The sequence below is a fragment of the Tubulanus polymorphus genome, chromosome 2, assembly GCF_964204645.1.
Source record: "Tubulanus polymorphus chromosome 2, tnTubPoly1.2, whole genome shotgun sequence".
In the NCBI taxonomy this organism is placed as follows: domain Eukaryota; kingdom Metazoa; phylum Nemertea; class Palaeonemertea; order Tubulaniformes; family Tubulanidae; genus Tubulanus; species Tubulanus polymorphus.
This window is the reverse complement of record NC_134026.1, coordinates 26355641-26366769: the sequence shown is the minus strand read 5'-3', so window position 1 is coordinate 26366769 and position 11129 is coordinate 26355641. Positions and strand designations below refer to the sequence as shown.

The 11129-nt window shown below is 36.3% G+C and overlaps 3 protein-coding genes across 3 annotated transcripts; 1 reads left to right on the top strand and 2 right to left on the bottom strand.

The window, feature by feature from the left end:
* Positions 1–39: 39 nt before the first annotated feature.
* On the top strand, positions 40–5987 carry LOC141899111 (sodium-dependent proline transporter-like). Its single transcript, XM_074785263.1, has 14 exons — positions 40–268; positions 1001–1135; positions 1341–1485; positions 3017–3067; positions 3148–3283; positions 3363–3557; positions 3628–3734; positions 4098–4222; positions 4363–4475; positions 4582–4722; positions 5117–5213; positions 5286–5365; positions 5469–5639; positions 5778–5987. Exons 1-14 carry the CDS (start codon positions 127–129, stop codon positions 5985–5987), a joined length of 1848 nt encoding a protein of 615 aa, XP_074641364.1. The 5' UTR covers positions 40–126.
* LOC141900154 (uncharacterized) lies at positions 5946–7702 on the bottom strand. Its single transcript, XM_074786922.1, has 5 exons — positions 7367–7702; positions 6855–7106; positions 6520–6763; positions 6371–6447; positions 5946–6293 (listed from the first exon to the last, which is right to left on the bottom strand). The coding sequence occupies exons 2-5, from the start codon at positions 7081–7083 to the stop codon at positions 6202–6204; spliced, it is 642 nt and encodes a 213-aa protein (XP_074643023.1). The 5' UTR covers positions 7084–7106; positions 7367–7702; the 3' UTR covers positions 5946–6201.
* Positions 7703–7862: 160 nt separating this feature from the next.
* Positions 7863–10872, bottom strand: LOC141899423 (failed axon connections homolog). The gene is made up of 6 exons (XM_074785714.1): positions 10721–10872; positions 9946–10072; positions 9604–9800; positions 9136–9344; positions 8677–8793; positions 7863–8338 (listed from the first exon to the last, which is right to left on the bottom strand). Exons 1-6 carry the CDS (start codon positions 10819–10821, stop codon positions 8244–8246), a joined length of 846 nt encoding a protein of 281 aa, XP_074641815.1. The 5' UTR covers positions 10822–10872; the 3' UTR covers positions 7863–8243.
* Positions 10873–11129: the final 257 nt, after the last annotated feature.

Genomic DNA, 11129 nt, shown 5'->3' with positions numbered 1-11129 from the left:
ATGCACTGCTCTCAGAAACTACGAGAAATTTGGTGGATGGCAGTTGGTCTTGTGATCGGCTATAAGGAATGAGAAAATTACCTGAATAAAAAGAATTCTTCAATCTGAAGAAAAACGCATAAAACTATGGATGACGATATAAGTGATAGGTCGAATCCGTTTTTTAATAAAGCAAAATGGAACATGGTACAATTTGGTTTATTGTGCACTTATACCATTGGTTTTGAAGGATTGTGGAGGTTTCCTTATTTCATGTATGAACACACAGGTAAGAAAAGTCTGTATTTTGCTTAAAACTTTGAGACATAATCCTTCTAAGATATTTTTGAGGCATTATTGTTTACTCAACGATTTTTCTGTAACTGTAAACGATCAAACTATTGACGAATATGTTTTGTCTAAAATATGAAGTGCTTTCAATATGTGTTTTTCGACATAAGACATATTTCGCATGCACGATAATTCGACAATATTGCCACAGACGGTATGTGCGTTATTCTTACCACATTTCTGTCGCATGAAGTAGAAATACTTGATTTCTATTTACAACATCTATCGTGAAAAATGACTGGCGGGGAAATGTCTTTTTTTCATCATTCGCGATCCAGTATAGCGACATCACCATGAGGATTAGATATGGGTGATTCATCACTAAACATAATAATCCCTCGCATATGTAACTGATTCCTTTGAATTATAAATACTTTATCGACAGGGCATATCTAAGTCTTTCTGAGGAATATTTCTTGTATAAAGATAAAAGTATATTTCAGGTGTTCGGAACGTTGGTTCGTTAAATCAATGTCCGCAACCTGCCTTTCTTTGCTGCGCTTTGGTGAGAGTTGATGCAGAATATGATCTCTATGATATCGAGTATGAAATATGTATATATTTTCTCGTCATCTGAAAAAAGATCGGCAAATCACGAATGATGGGATGACGATTCTGCGTGTCTAATTACACTTCTATTTTGAAAAATATATCATTTTCATTTTTGTAGCTCTTTTCCTAGTACCGTATTATGTGATTTTGGTGTTGATTTGTATACCAGTGGTTTACGTGCAGATGAAACTTGGCAGTGTATTGAAAAGCGGCATCCTTGGCATATTCTGTAATTACATGCCAATTCTGAAAGGTATTCAGTATTTCCGCATTATTTCACAGTTTTAGATATTCGTTAATCTAATGAAGCCAAACCAAGGTTAAAGAGTAACAAAGATATACTGTTGAATAATATTCTATAGGAAATAATCTAGAATCAATTTTTAATCATAAAGTTAATTTCTATTTTTTTCTTATTAGTTTAGATAAGGTTCAGTTATTTTACTTTCATCATTCAGGAATTGCTGGGGCGATTCTTTTGACGACGTTTTTCACGGCAATCTACGAAAATGTCTACGTCGGATATACGATCTATTACATGTTCTGCTCTCTGTCGAAACCATTTATTTGGGAAAAACCATGGCTCAACGAAGGAAATACATCGTAAGTTAAATTGATGGAAATAAATCTTTTTATGCCTAAAACACGACTAAATGTTATTTCTGAGCAATAGTTCTGTTTCTGCTTGGTCGAGGTTTCGACATGGCGACACCACTTACGTGTTGATTTAAGTTGCTCTCGAAAATTGTCGGTTGCCGATCACGCATTAGCAAATAGCTCCAATATTAGAAATCAAAACCTCCGTGTCAACTGCAAATAACTAGTTCGTGCGAAAGTAGATTGACATCACATTTAGTTATTGAACACGATATTTTCGTGCGCAGTGTGAATTCGACGTTTGCGTTGGTTATATCATTAAATGTTCCACCAAACCATAAAATGTTCTGTCTTAGCTTTAGTGATTTGTTACTGACGGAGTGCAATATAATGATAATGGTCGTAAATTAAATTTTCTGATAAAAAAAGTCCGCAGACCCGATTAAATTTTGCTGGTAGAGTCTTGGGACTCTCTAAATCATCCCTCCCATTGATCGATCGACATTATCGAAAATCTATCAAAACGTCACTTAATACACTGCGGATTTTTTCGCGAAAGTGAGCATTTGAACACAGCTTTTTTCGGGAAATCAATTCGTCAATTTTCTCCAAACATTGCTTGTCAGACACGTAACCATTAATTATGTCGGTAAAAGCTTATCATCTTCGCGCGTTATTAGTAAGGAGAATGTGTTGATAACTAGTCAACAAGGTTGAGCCATCTTTCGTTTAAAACACGTCTCGTGTATCTTAATTGCCGTAAGAAAAATATCTAGGTGTGGCCGAACATTATACCTGGGACTGTTAGAAAATAACTTATGAATGGTTTTGCTTGCGTATTTATTGTGAAGTCGGCGAAAATTGCCTCGAGAATTTACCTTTCAAATTTTGAAAAGACAACTGCATATATATCTGATCAATCATAGTTTAGAAATGATGTTATGAATTATGAAAGGACTGGAATTGTGTTACGAATCAAAATTCATACAACTGAATATTGATTCATGTGATCTTTTCGTTTTTGAAAATGAATTACAATTACAGAGCAAACTGTTTCATTTTGTTCGCTTCAAATCAAATGCGAAGATATTTCTTATCTCCTCGGTAGTAGAGCGATCATATGAGGGGGAAGGTTGATGGATATCTTTCTCCAAAGTAATCGATCTGATTGCTTCTTATGGAACGATCACCGAGAACGTGCGTCAATGCCGTCAATCGCTTAAATCCCTCAGCAGACGAACCGCTCATGGCGTATTCATCCCAGCAGAGTACTCGCAGACGTGATCAAGTCTTCGTACGACCAATTCTCATTACACTGATAGCCGACGATTCTTCATTACAACTGCAAACTCAATATTATTCAAGATATTGCTTATATATTATGGACCAAAAAATGGAAACTTGACGATAACCTAGCAAATATGTATCATGTAATATGTTGGCCAGTGTCGAGTATGAACCCAGATTTTTCTTTCTCACCAACACAGTAGAATCATTTTTGTTTTTGTTAATTCCCGAATGTTCTCTTTGACTTCAGGAAACCATTGAACATCTACAGTGGATCGTCAAATGCATATTTGTACTTTCAGTGAGTACCGGTATTCATTTCTTCAAATAAGTTTATGTTCCTGAAAGATGATCAATCAACTGTTTCAACGTATTTTCTAGTGAGTTATTTCTACAGAGTAAAGGCGCGTCTATTAGTAATTTGGGAATCATACCATGGTACTTAGGACTCATTCTGCTGACCGCTTGGCTTCTAGTTTGGGCGTGTATCTGCCGTGGTGCAAATCTCTTAGGATGGGTGAGAGACTAAAATAAATCATTACCAAATCTTAATAAATTTACATACGTGAAAATGAAATATACATTTTATCTGGCAGGTCGCCTATGTCACTGGTCCGCTCTCTATATTCATGATGTTGATAGTGATGTTCTACGGTTATGCAGCAATTCCAGGATCCAGTAAATCTTTGTCAGTGCTTTTCAATCATTACAGCGAGAATCGCAACAAAATTACATGGGGCGGTTTCGACACGGATATTCGAGCGTACATGAATCAACTTAAATCGCCTTACGTAAGTTGAAGACTGTTCAATAAATATTTTCATAAACATTGTTCATCATAATTTTGATTCACTCTTTCAGATGTGGATTGATGCTCTGACACTACACGTGTATACATTGGGATTGTGGGCAGGTGTCCTGCCGATGATGGGAAGCCATCTTGGTGAAAAGAAACGTGGTGTAAATTTGTAAGTAGATTTTGAAATCAATTTGTAAACTCCGATTGCTGTTATTGAATTTTACTGTGCATATTCAGCTAGTTACGAGAAACCTTGTTTTATGACAACACACGAAAATATACTTTGATTCTTTGTTTGAAATGTAGCCGCCAGCTGTATATGCTTCAGTTACGAGTCAACAATCAATTTGGTTTTGACGAATTAAATATGCATATAGCTCGTACGTAGCCTTACGGATATTTTAAAAGCGCATAACTACTATCTAAAAATAGAATTCATATTTACATGAACTTCCTCTTGATATAATTGCAAAAAATATCGAGACAATTTTATTGCATAAACGTAAAACTAAATATCTATTTCGGGTTGTAGGGCTTGGGTTCTGCTACTCTTCGTTCAGGGCATATTACCGAATTTCTGTGCAATCGCTATTGCCCCATATATATATGGCCTTGCATCGTCCAGAGGCATATCAATCACCAAAGTAATGAGTACAGGTAAGATGTAATTGGAGTAATTCTGAAAAACTATTACGACAGCCCGATACCAATAGATTATGCATTTACTTATCAATTCCCTTAAATTCCTATTTCTAAAAGCATCTAATTTTCGTAGCTCCCTCTAACCTCAATTGCAGGCACATCATTGACGTTCATCACGATGCCCGAGGCGTTTAGTCAACTGGATGTGGTAACTTTCATTCCATTCGCTTTCTTCCTATTCGTGCTTATTTACGCTCTACATCATCAGGTAAGAAATTCAGATTGTTTAATAAAAAATCATGCCAGAGAAACATACATGAATGTTACCTTTACGATTATAAACTTTCTAATCAAAATCCCAATCTTTAAATCAGGCAGTTATGTTGATGGCAATCCAGGACACAATAGCTTGGTTCAACCCACGGTATCTGAAAAGCGTTTTCCGACGATTTGAACTGATGAGCGGCGCATTTTGCTTACTTGGCTTTTTCGTGGGATTGGCGTACACAACTAAGGTATCGTTGACACGCGCGAACTATTCTTTGTTTTAAAGTAGAAATAGAGATCAGACAATGGACCACGTTACAACTTGCAGGTGCAGGTTTTTCACTCTTGAAAATGGTTTTTAGGATAAAACCGAAAATTCGAGGTTTTAATGAATTTTTATAGTTTTGTTGTTTTAAAATCTCTTTCGAACTTGTGATTGTGGGACTTATATTTCATTCGTCTCTCGCGATTTATTGCGTAGTTTTATCACGTTGCAGGTGCAATATTAGCATCAATATGTTTTATGATGATATTTTTGAACCTATCAAAGAGAATATATGTGGCAAATATTGGTCGATTTGTGGCCTGTTGTCCATTTTCTATTCGTAGGATATAATCGGTGCTGTTTCTATCGTTATACAGGGTGGTTCGGAATTCTATCGTATAGTTGACAGCTACATCATGAGACTGCTGTTTGTGCTGATAGTTGTGTCTATTCCACCACTATTTCTAGCTTTCTGTATGTATTTTCCGAACAATGCAATTTAGATACCTGAGCTTTGACTAAATTTGGTTTTACTTCATATTCCAGGGCGTTCGAGTCGGATCGTTTCGAAACCTGTCAGGATAATTGTAGCTTTATGGTTTGGATTGTCTTGTTTCGCTGTCACGGTTAGGTTCATTTCTTATCATAAACACGGCATCGATTACAATGGTATATACATAACATTCTTTTTCAAAACCCTGAAAACTTTTCCAACGTAATATTTTACAGAATCTTCTGATGTACCACTTCATCGTGAATGTCTATCCACTCTCTGTTGTAAGCTTTGAACATCGATGGGCTGAAACATTTGGTTGGGCAGTAGCCGCTTCTCCAATACTCATCTGTGTTCCTTTGGGTGCTGTCCATGCTGTCAGGTGCGAGCATGGTAGATTATGGCAGGTAGGGTTATGGTTTTGATCTTCCCGAACAAGCCGGACTCCAGTTTGTTCAGATGTAATGACAAATAATAGAGTTACTTTATTTCGAGCAGTCCACCTACGTATGTTACAGATTCATATTTTTTGTTGTTAATTTCAGAGATTAATCGATGCCTGGAAACCAAGGGAAGATGGCGTCAGTATCATTACAGTAGCACACGTGATGGCCGACGTGGATGGTAATGTAGCAACGAAAAACTGGGAAGATTGTGGAACAATCAAAATGATAAGAAGGACAGTGAAATCGGGAGAAACAGAACTCGAAATTGGTATCAAGCCATCACAAAATGGAGAAATAGCTCAGGTATAAGTCATGTGCAAAACATATTCTACAGTGTCGTCATTCGGTGTAGAAATTGATATCTTGTAAAAATAAAGTCTTCTTGATTGGTTACTGTAATAAGCAAATAATAGTTTTGTTATGTCTAGTAAGTGCTTGTGCGTGAAGATATATACACTTAACAAAAACGATGACAAACTGGTCGCAACCTCGAAGGCCAAAACATAGAGCTCGTGCCAACCAACTAGTTTGTAGCTTCTTTCAAAATCATGATCGCTGCCGCAACGAATGAGAATAACAATGCGCTGAAACACACTGTCGAAGAGCTTGATGGAGCTGAAATATCAATATAATTTTTAGCAAAGGCGTTTCGTTGGAGATAGAACTATCGCATTACCCAATGGGTTACTTACCACGAATACCTTCCATAACATTGATCTTGGGTGAAAGAATCCTGGAGTAGCTGGTATAGTTAGTAACAATTGTCGCCCTACCAGAGAATGTATTAAGTTACGTATCATGGTCTCATTCAGAGAGATCGTTTTCCGTGTTTATTGCTTACCAAAAATAAAAACCATCCTTAGGTATAGCATTTAGTGTAATGGTTGCGTTGAAATAGGACTTCGGTAGTTTGTCTGTATGTGTGATGTATTTGTTAGCTAGTGGTTCATCTGATTTACATTGCTTCTCTACAAATCGTGTATCATACATCTTCACCCTCATATTTATGTACCCTGTAGGGTTATCTATAACAAGAGGTCGGACCGACAGTCCCTTGAATTTATGGGTCCGATTTTTAGGATTGACTGAAAAGTATCGAGCATAAACAAAACTTTAGCTGGCAAATGCGATGTAATTGGAAAAAAGAAGTAAAACCATGAAGTTTATATTTCTTACCTATCACAGTAAACGGTTCATTTACGCGTACATTTACGCGTTCATTCACGTGCTGGCCGCTCGTAGTTGCTACTCCAAGGAACTCGAATTTATAAAGAGGTGGATTTTCCAACTCAATGCCATTATGTTTAGGGCTCATATCATCGCATGTACTTGGCGGTGCTCCAGTTGCTTTTCCGACGACGAATCCCAGGCGCACCACAAAAACAACCGTCACAAAAAGTTTCATAGTGATACAGGGTGTAAATCGATCTATGCAGAAAATAATAATATAACATACTGATTTATCCAGAATCCAGTCTAAATTGACACTAAATAACTTTTTAAAGATGTTCGTCAAATCAGGATCACGCAATGAAATGGATTATGATCATATCATAAATCATTTTAAGGATTCAGATTTTTCTTGCAAATGATAAATTTACGCAACATCATGATCTTTACTTATTAAATTACATTGAGAAATATTTTTGTACCAAAGAATGAAATTATGATTAATTTGCTGAGATTACCTTGAAATGTTGAGTTTTGATGTTTCCAAGTGTCCGTTTTGAACGCGAATGAAAGGCTTTCTATTGAAATTCGATATATATGTGCGCATATTAACGAAGAGAACTTAGCTATTCTCTATTTTCATTAGAAAAAATTCTTATAAGCTTCGCAGCGCACGCTCACAAAAAAACAGGTTTATAATTATCGGCTAAGTCCGATACATGGCATTTCGAAATTCAAAGAAGTTGTAGACTGTCCCCGCAGGCATGGTCTTAAATATAATAGCTTATAAAACCAATCAAACCATCAAACCAATAACATATTCATACAACCATGTTTTTATCTGGGATGTGCACACATCGTGATGATACACAATATCCGTGTAAGATGAGTGTACAAGTAAATCCCATAATAAATTCAGCCAAAGATGAAAACTTCTATATAAATAGTATATATTTTGAGCAACATTTCGGCGGAAAATATAAATGAACATATATAGACATTATACATGTCTACATTTGCCATTTCATCCCGCCCGACATGGCGTCACGAGTACAGTCACAATAGGTCACTACGCTTGGCCGTAAATCAGCTGTTACAATTGCTTCTCCATCGCAGAAATATCTGGAAATATCACCCACACACGGGACCTCCACGAACTTACGAACTTTGTCCTTACTATACTGAAAGACGTCAAATCCTGAACGCGGAAAAGACAAAATTATACTATTAATTGTATCTATTTTATTACAGTTGTAATTATTAGGCTATAACAGTGAATGAAACTGGTTCCAATCGTAGCAGAATTCGGCGGGCGAAGCGCTGCCCAACGTAATCGACTCTTCGAAAATTGTACAGTCTCAGAAAGATGGTAATGATTACTGATACTCCAAAGATCTAATCGTTACTTTTCCTGCCAATAATTTCCTCCCAGTCAGGCCAGAATCTTTCCCGCATTCGCTCACAATATCTCTCCAGATTTGGTAGCTCCTCTGTTGTAAGAAAAGCAAAAAATATATCCATATATTCATATATATCGATATTGCCTGCTATGGAAAATGAACTAAGTTTCACCATGGATTCATTGACGTAAAATGATATGCGTGTGTATCTCATATCTTACGTGTCACACGTATAAAGATTTTTTCTTATCGACTAGTAAACGATTAAATGATATGTGCCGTACAAATTCGCTGGAGGAATGCGGCCAAATAAATAGAAAGCGGATGTACTTGAGAGCATGGATATATCACGAAGTGTTGGATCGAACGACAAAAACAACTTGTACCTTCGACCGGTAGTTTTTGCGATTCTAGGAAATATCGCTTACCGGTCATCACTTGATAATGATGAGAATTCGGCATATGCCACAATATCTGCGCCAGAAATCCGAACACCGTGCAATCTACTTCGCTTGGTTCGTCACCCATGAGAAAAGTCCTATCACCTACAGATATCAACTTCTTAATCATATGTATTTGATAACTACATTCAATATATCTAAGTATTTAATCATATTTTACCCAAGTAATTTGATAAAGCTGTCAAATCCATTTCCATTTTGGTCATTATTTCTTGGTTATTATGACGCCCAATACCCTGCCACCAGGCCATATTTCTGATATGTGCTTTTCTGAGTTTCCAAGCCAACAACTTGGAATCAATCAAACTATTACTGCGTTTTAGAAGGCCAGGTGTATAAACATTGGAAAACAGCGATATGGCCCTGTAAAAAATCAGGAAAGGACATATAGGAATCAGAGCCTGTTTAAAAAGAATAGATATTCACCTAGAAATGTAGCGAGAGATCGTAGGTCATACGAGCCGGCATCGAGGTAATCTTTGCGTGAATGCCGACCGATACCATGGCACCACATCTCTTTACGAATTACCCAACGTAAAAGGGCTGTAACAACCCACAGCATGACAGGTCCATACGGCATCAAACTCGATACCGCACTTATATCATCAGTGTCGAATGCGCTTCCACATTGAGACCTGAACGAAGGATATCTGAATCCAGTTATTTACACATTGTTGAATCAAATCATTCTACTTTGAAATACATCTAATCATATACGCTTTGATTTATAGAGATTTGAATGAAGATAAGCTCAATATCATTAATTTCCTTTATGAAGATGAGCTCAATATTATATATATAAATTAATATATTAATATATTAATTTACCTTAATGTGAGTCAAATGATAAAATTAATTCAAAAAATTTACCAGAGGGCATCGATACATACTCACCAAAAGAGGTGTTCCTCAATTAATCTCCTGAAGGCCAAGGACGTCGCTTTTTCCTGGGCGGACAGATGTTTGTTCAAATCAATTTCAAAGTTTTCATTGAAATAACGCGTAATGAATTCAGTGTCTTCGACCACTGTCCCGTTATAAATAACCCAAGGTATTTTGCCTTTAGATGAGAAATTCCTACCACAAACTGTCTACAAAAAATAGTCATTCATTGCAAGCTTCTAAGGTCGATGGAGAGAAAGAAAAGTGTTCGTAGAAAGAATCGGTGGCATCTTATTTCTTTAGTTCAATTTTCCAAGAAAGTGGACACCTTTATTTGCGTCATTTACTTGGTACCTGGTACGGAATACCGGCCATTCTGAGGTATGTCAACAGCTTAAGTGAAAACGGTGACAGCGTCGGTGCGCCAGGTCCTTTTCCAATGTGAAATACAATGACTACATCTCGAGGCCAAGTCTTATTTCTGCAATCGAATAAAAACGTTTTTTTCCTAAATCAAGCCTTTCAATATCGAAGACAAAATGGTTTAGTATGTCTACAAAGTAGTGATGGTATCTGTATAGTGCAATTTTAGTTGTGATTATATTACAACTGTTCTTGCATTTGTTTCACTTTAATGCTTTAGAGAAGCCTCTAACAATAATTATAACAGTACAGTACATGTTGTACAATTGGCGATTTGTCTTGGTTTGAATATTTTTCCGGAGTCCAACCAAGACGAATTTGGCCTCATGTCTTCATTTATATGCACGATACAACGTAACTCGATAAATACCTCGAAAATACCTAGATTAGATCGAGATCTAGAAAAAATACATGACATTTCGGTCTCTCATGGGTTTAAATTTAACCACGTCCTATTTCTATCCAGATTAATGTGGCGGCTAATGAGCTGGGAGTTATTTGTTTTAGCTCTTTTATTTTGTTTTGCGTGAAGATAATTTAAATTATGTTTAAAATGTATCATTTGAAAGAAACATGATTCCATGATTACTCGAACTTTTTCAATTTTCAATGAGAAATCATCAAAATGTCTAAAAATGTCAAATATTCAAGACATTAATTACAATTATTCATCCTGATCCATATTATATCATGTTATGCAACTTACTTTGGTGAAGTAAACCCTGAGTAAATCTTGTAAAGTAAACATGTTGAAACCGCCGCGACGGATATTAGAACCGAACTCGCAATTAATGTTTCTTTGTCCATTTTGCCGGATGAAGTGACCCGCCACAATACGTCAAAAGGAAGCCATGTGATTGTATTTACATTAGTAGGAATTCTGGGATTTGTTTTGACTTTTAATAGGTAACGGAGAGTCCAAACTGAAACAAATGACAGGTTGTTAATTCACTATTTCGGGAGTAGGTGGGTCAATATATCCAGATTATCTTCGATTGATTACATATTGGTAATTTGCTGCTTTTTTGGAAGTGCCATGTTGTTTATTGTACTACAACAAAGGATCAATAAAGTAAAAATTGAATTGAATGACATATTTTACCTATTTAGCGAGA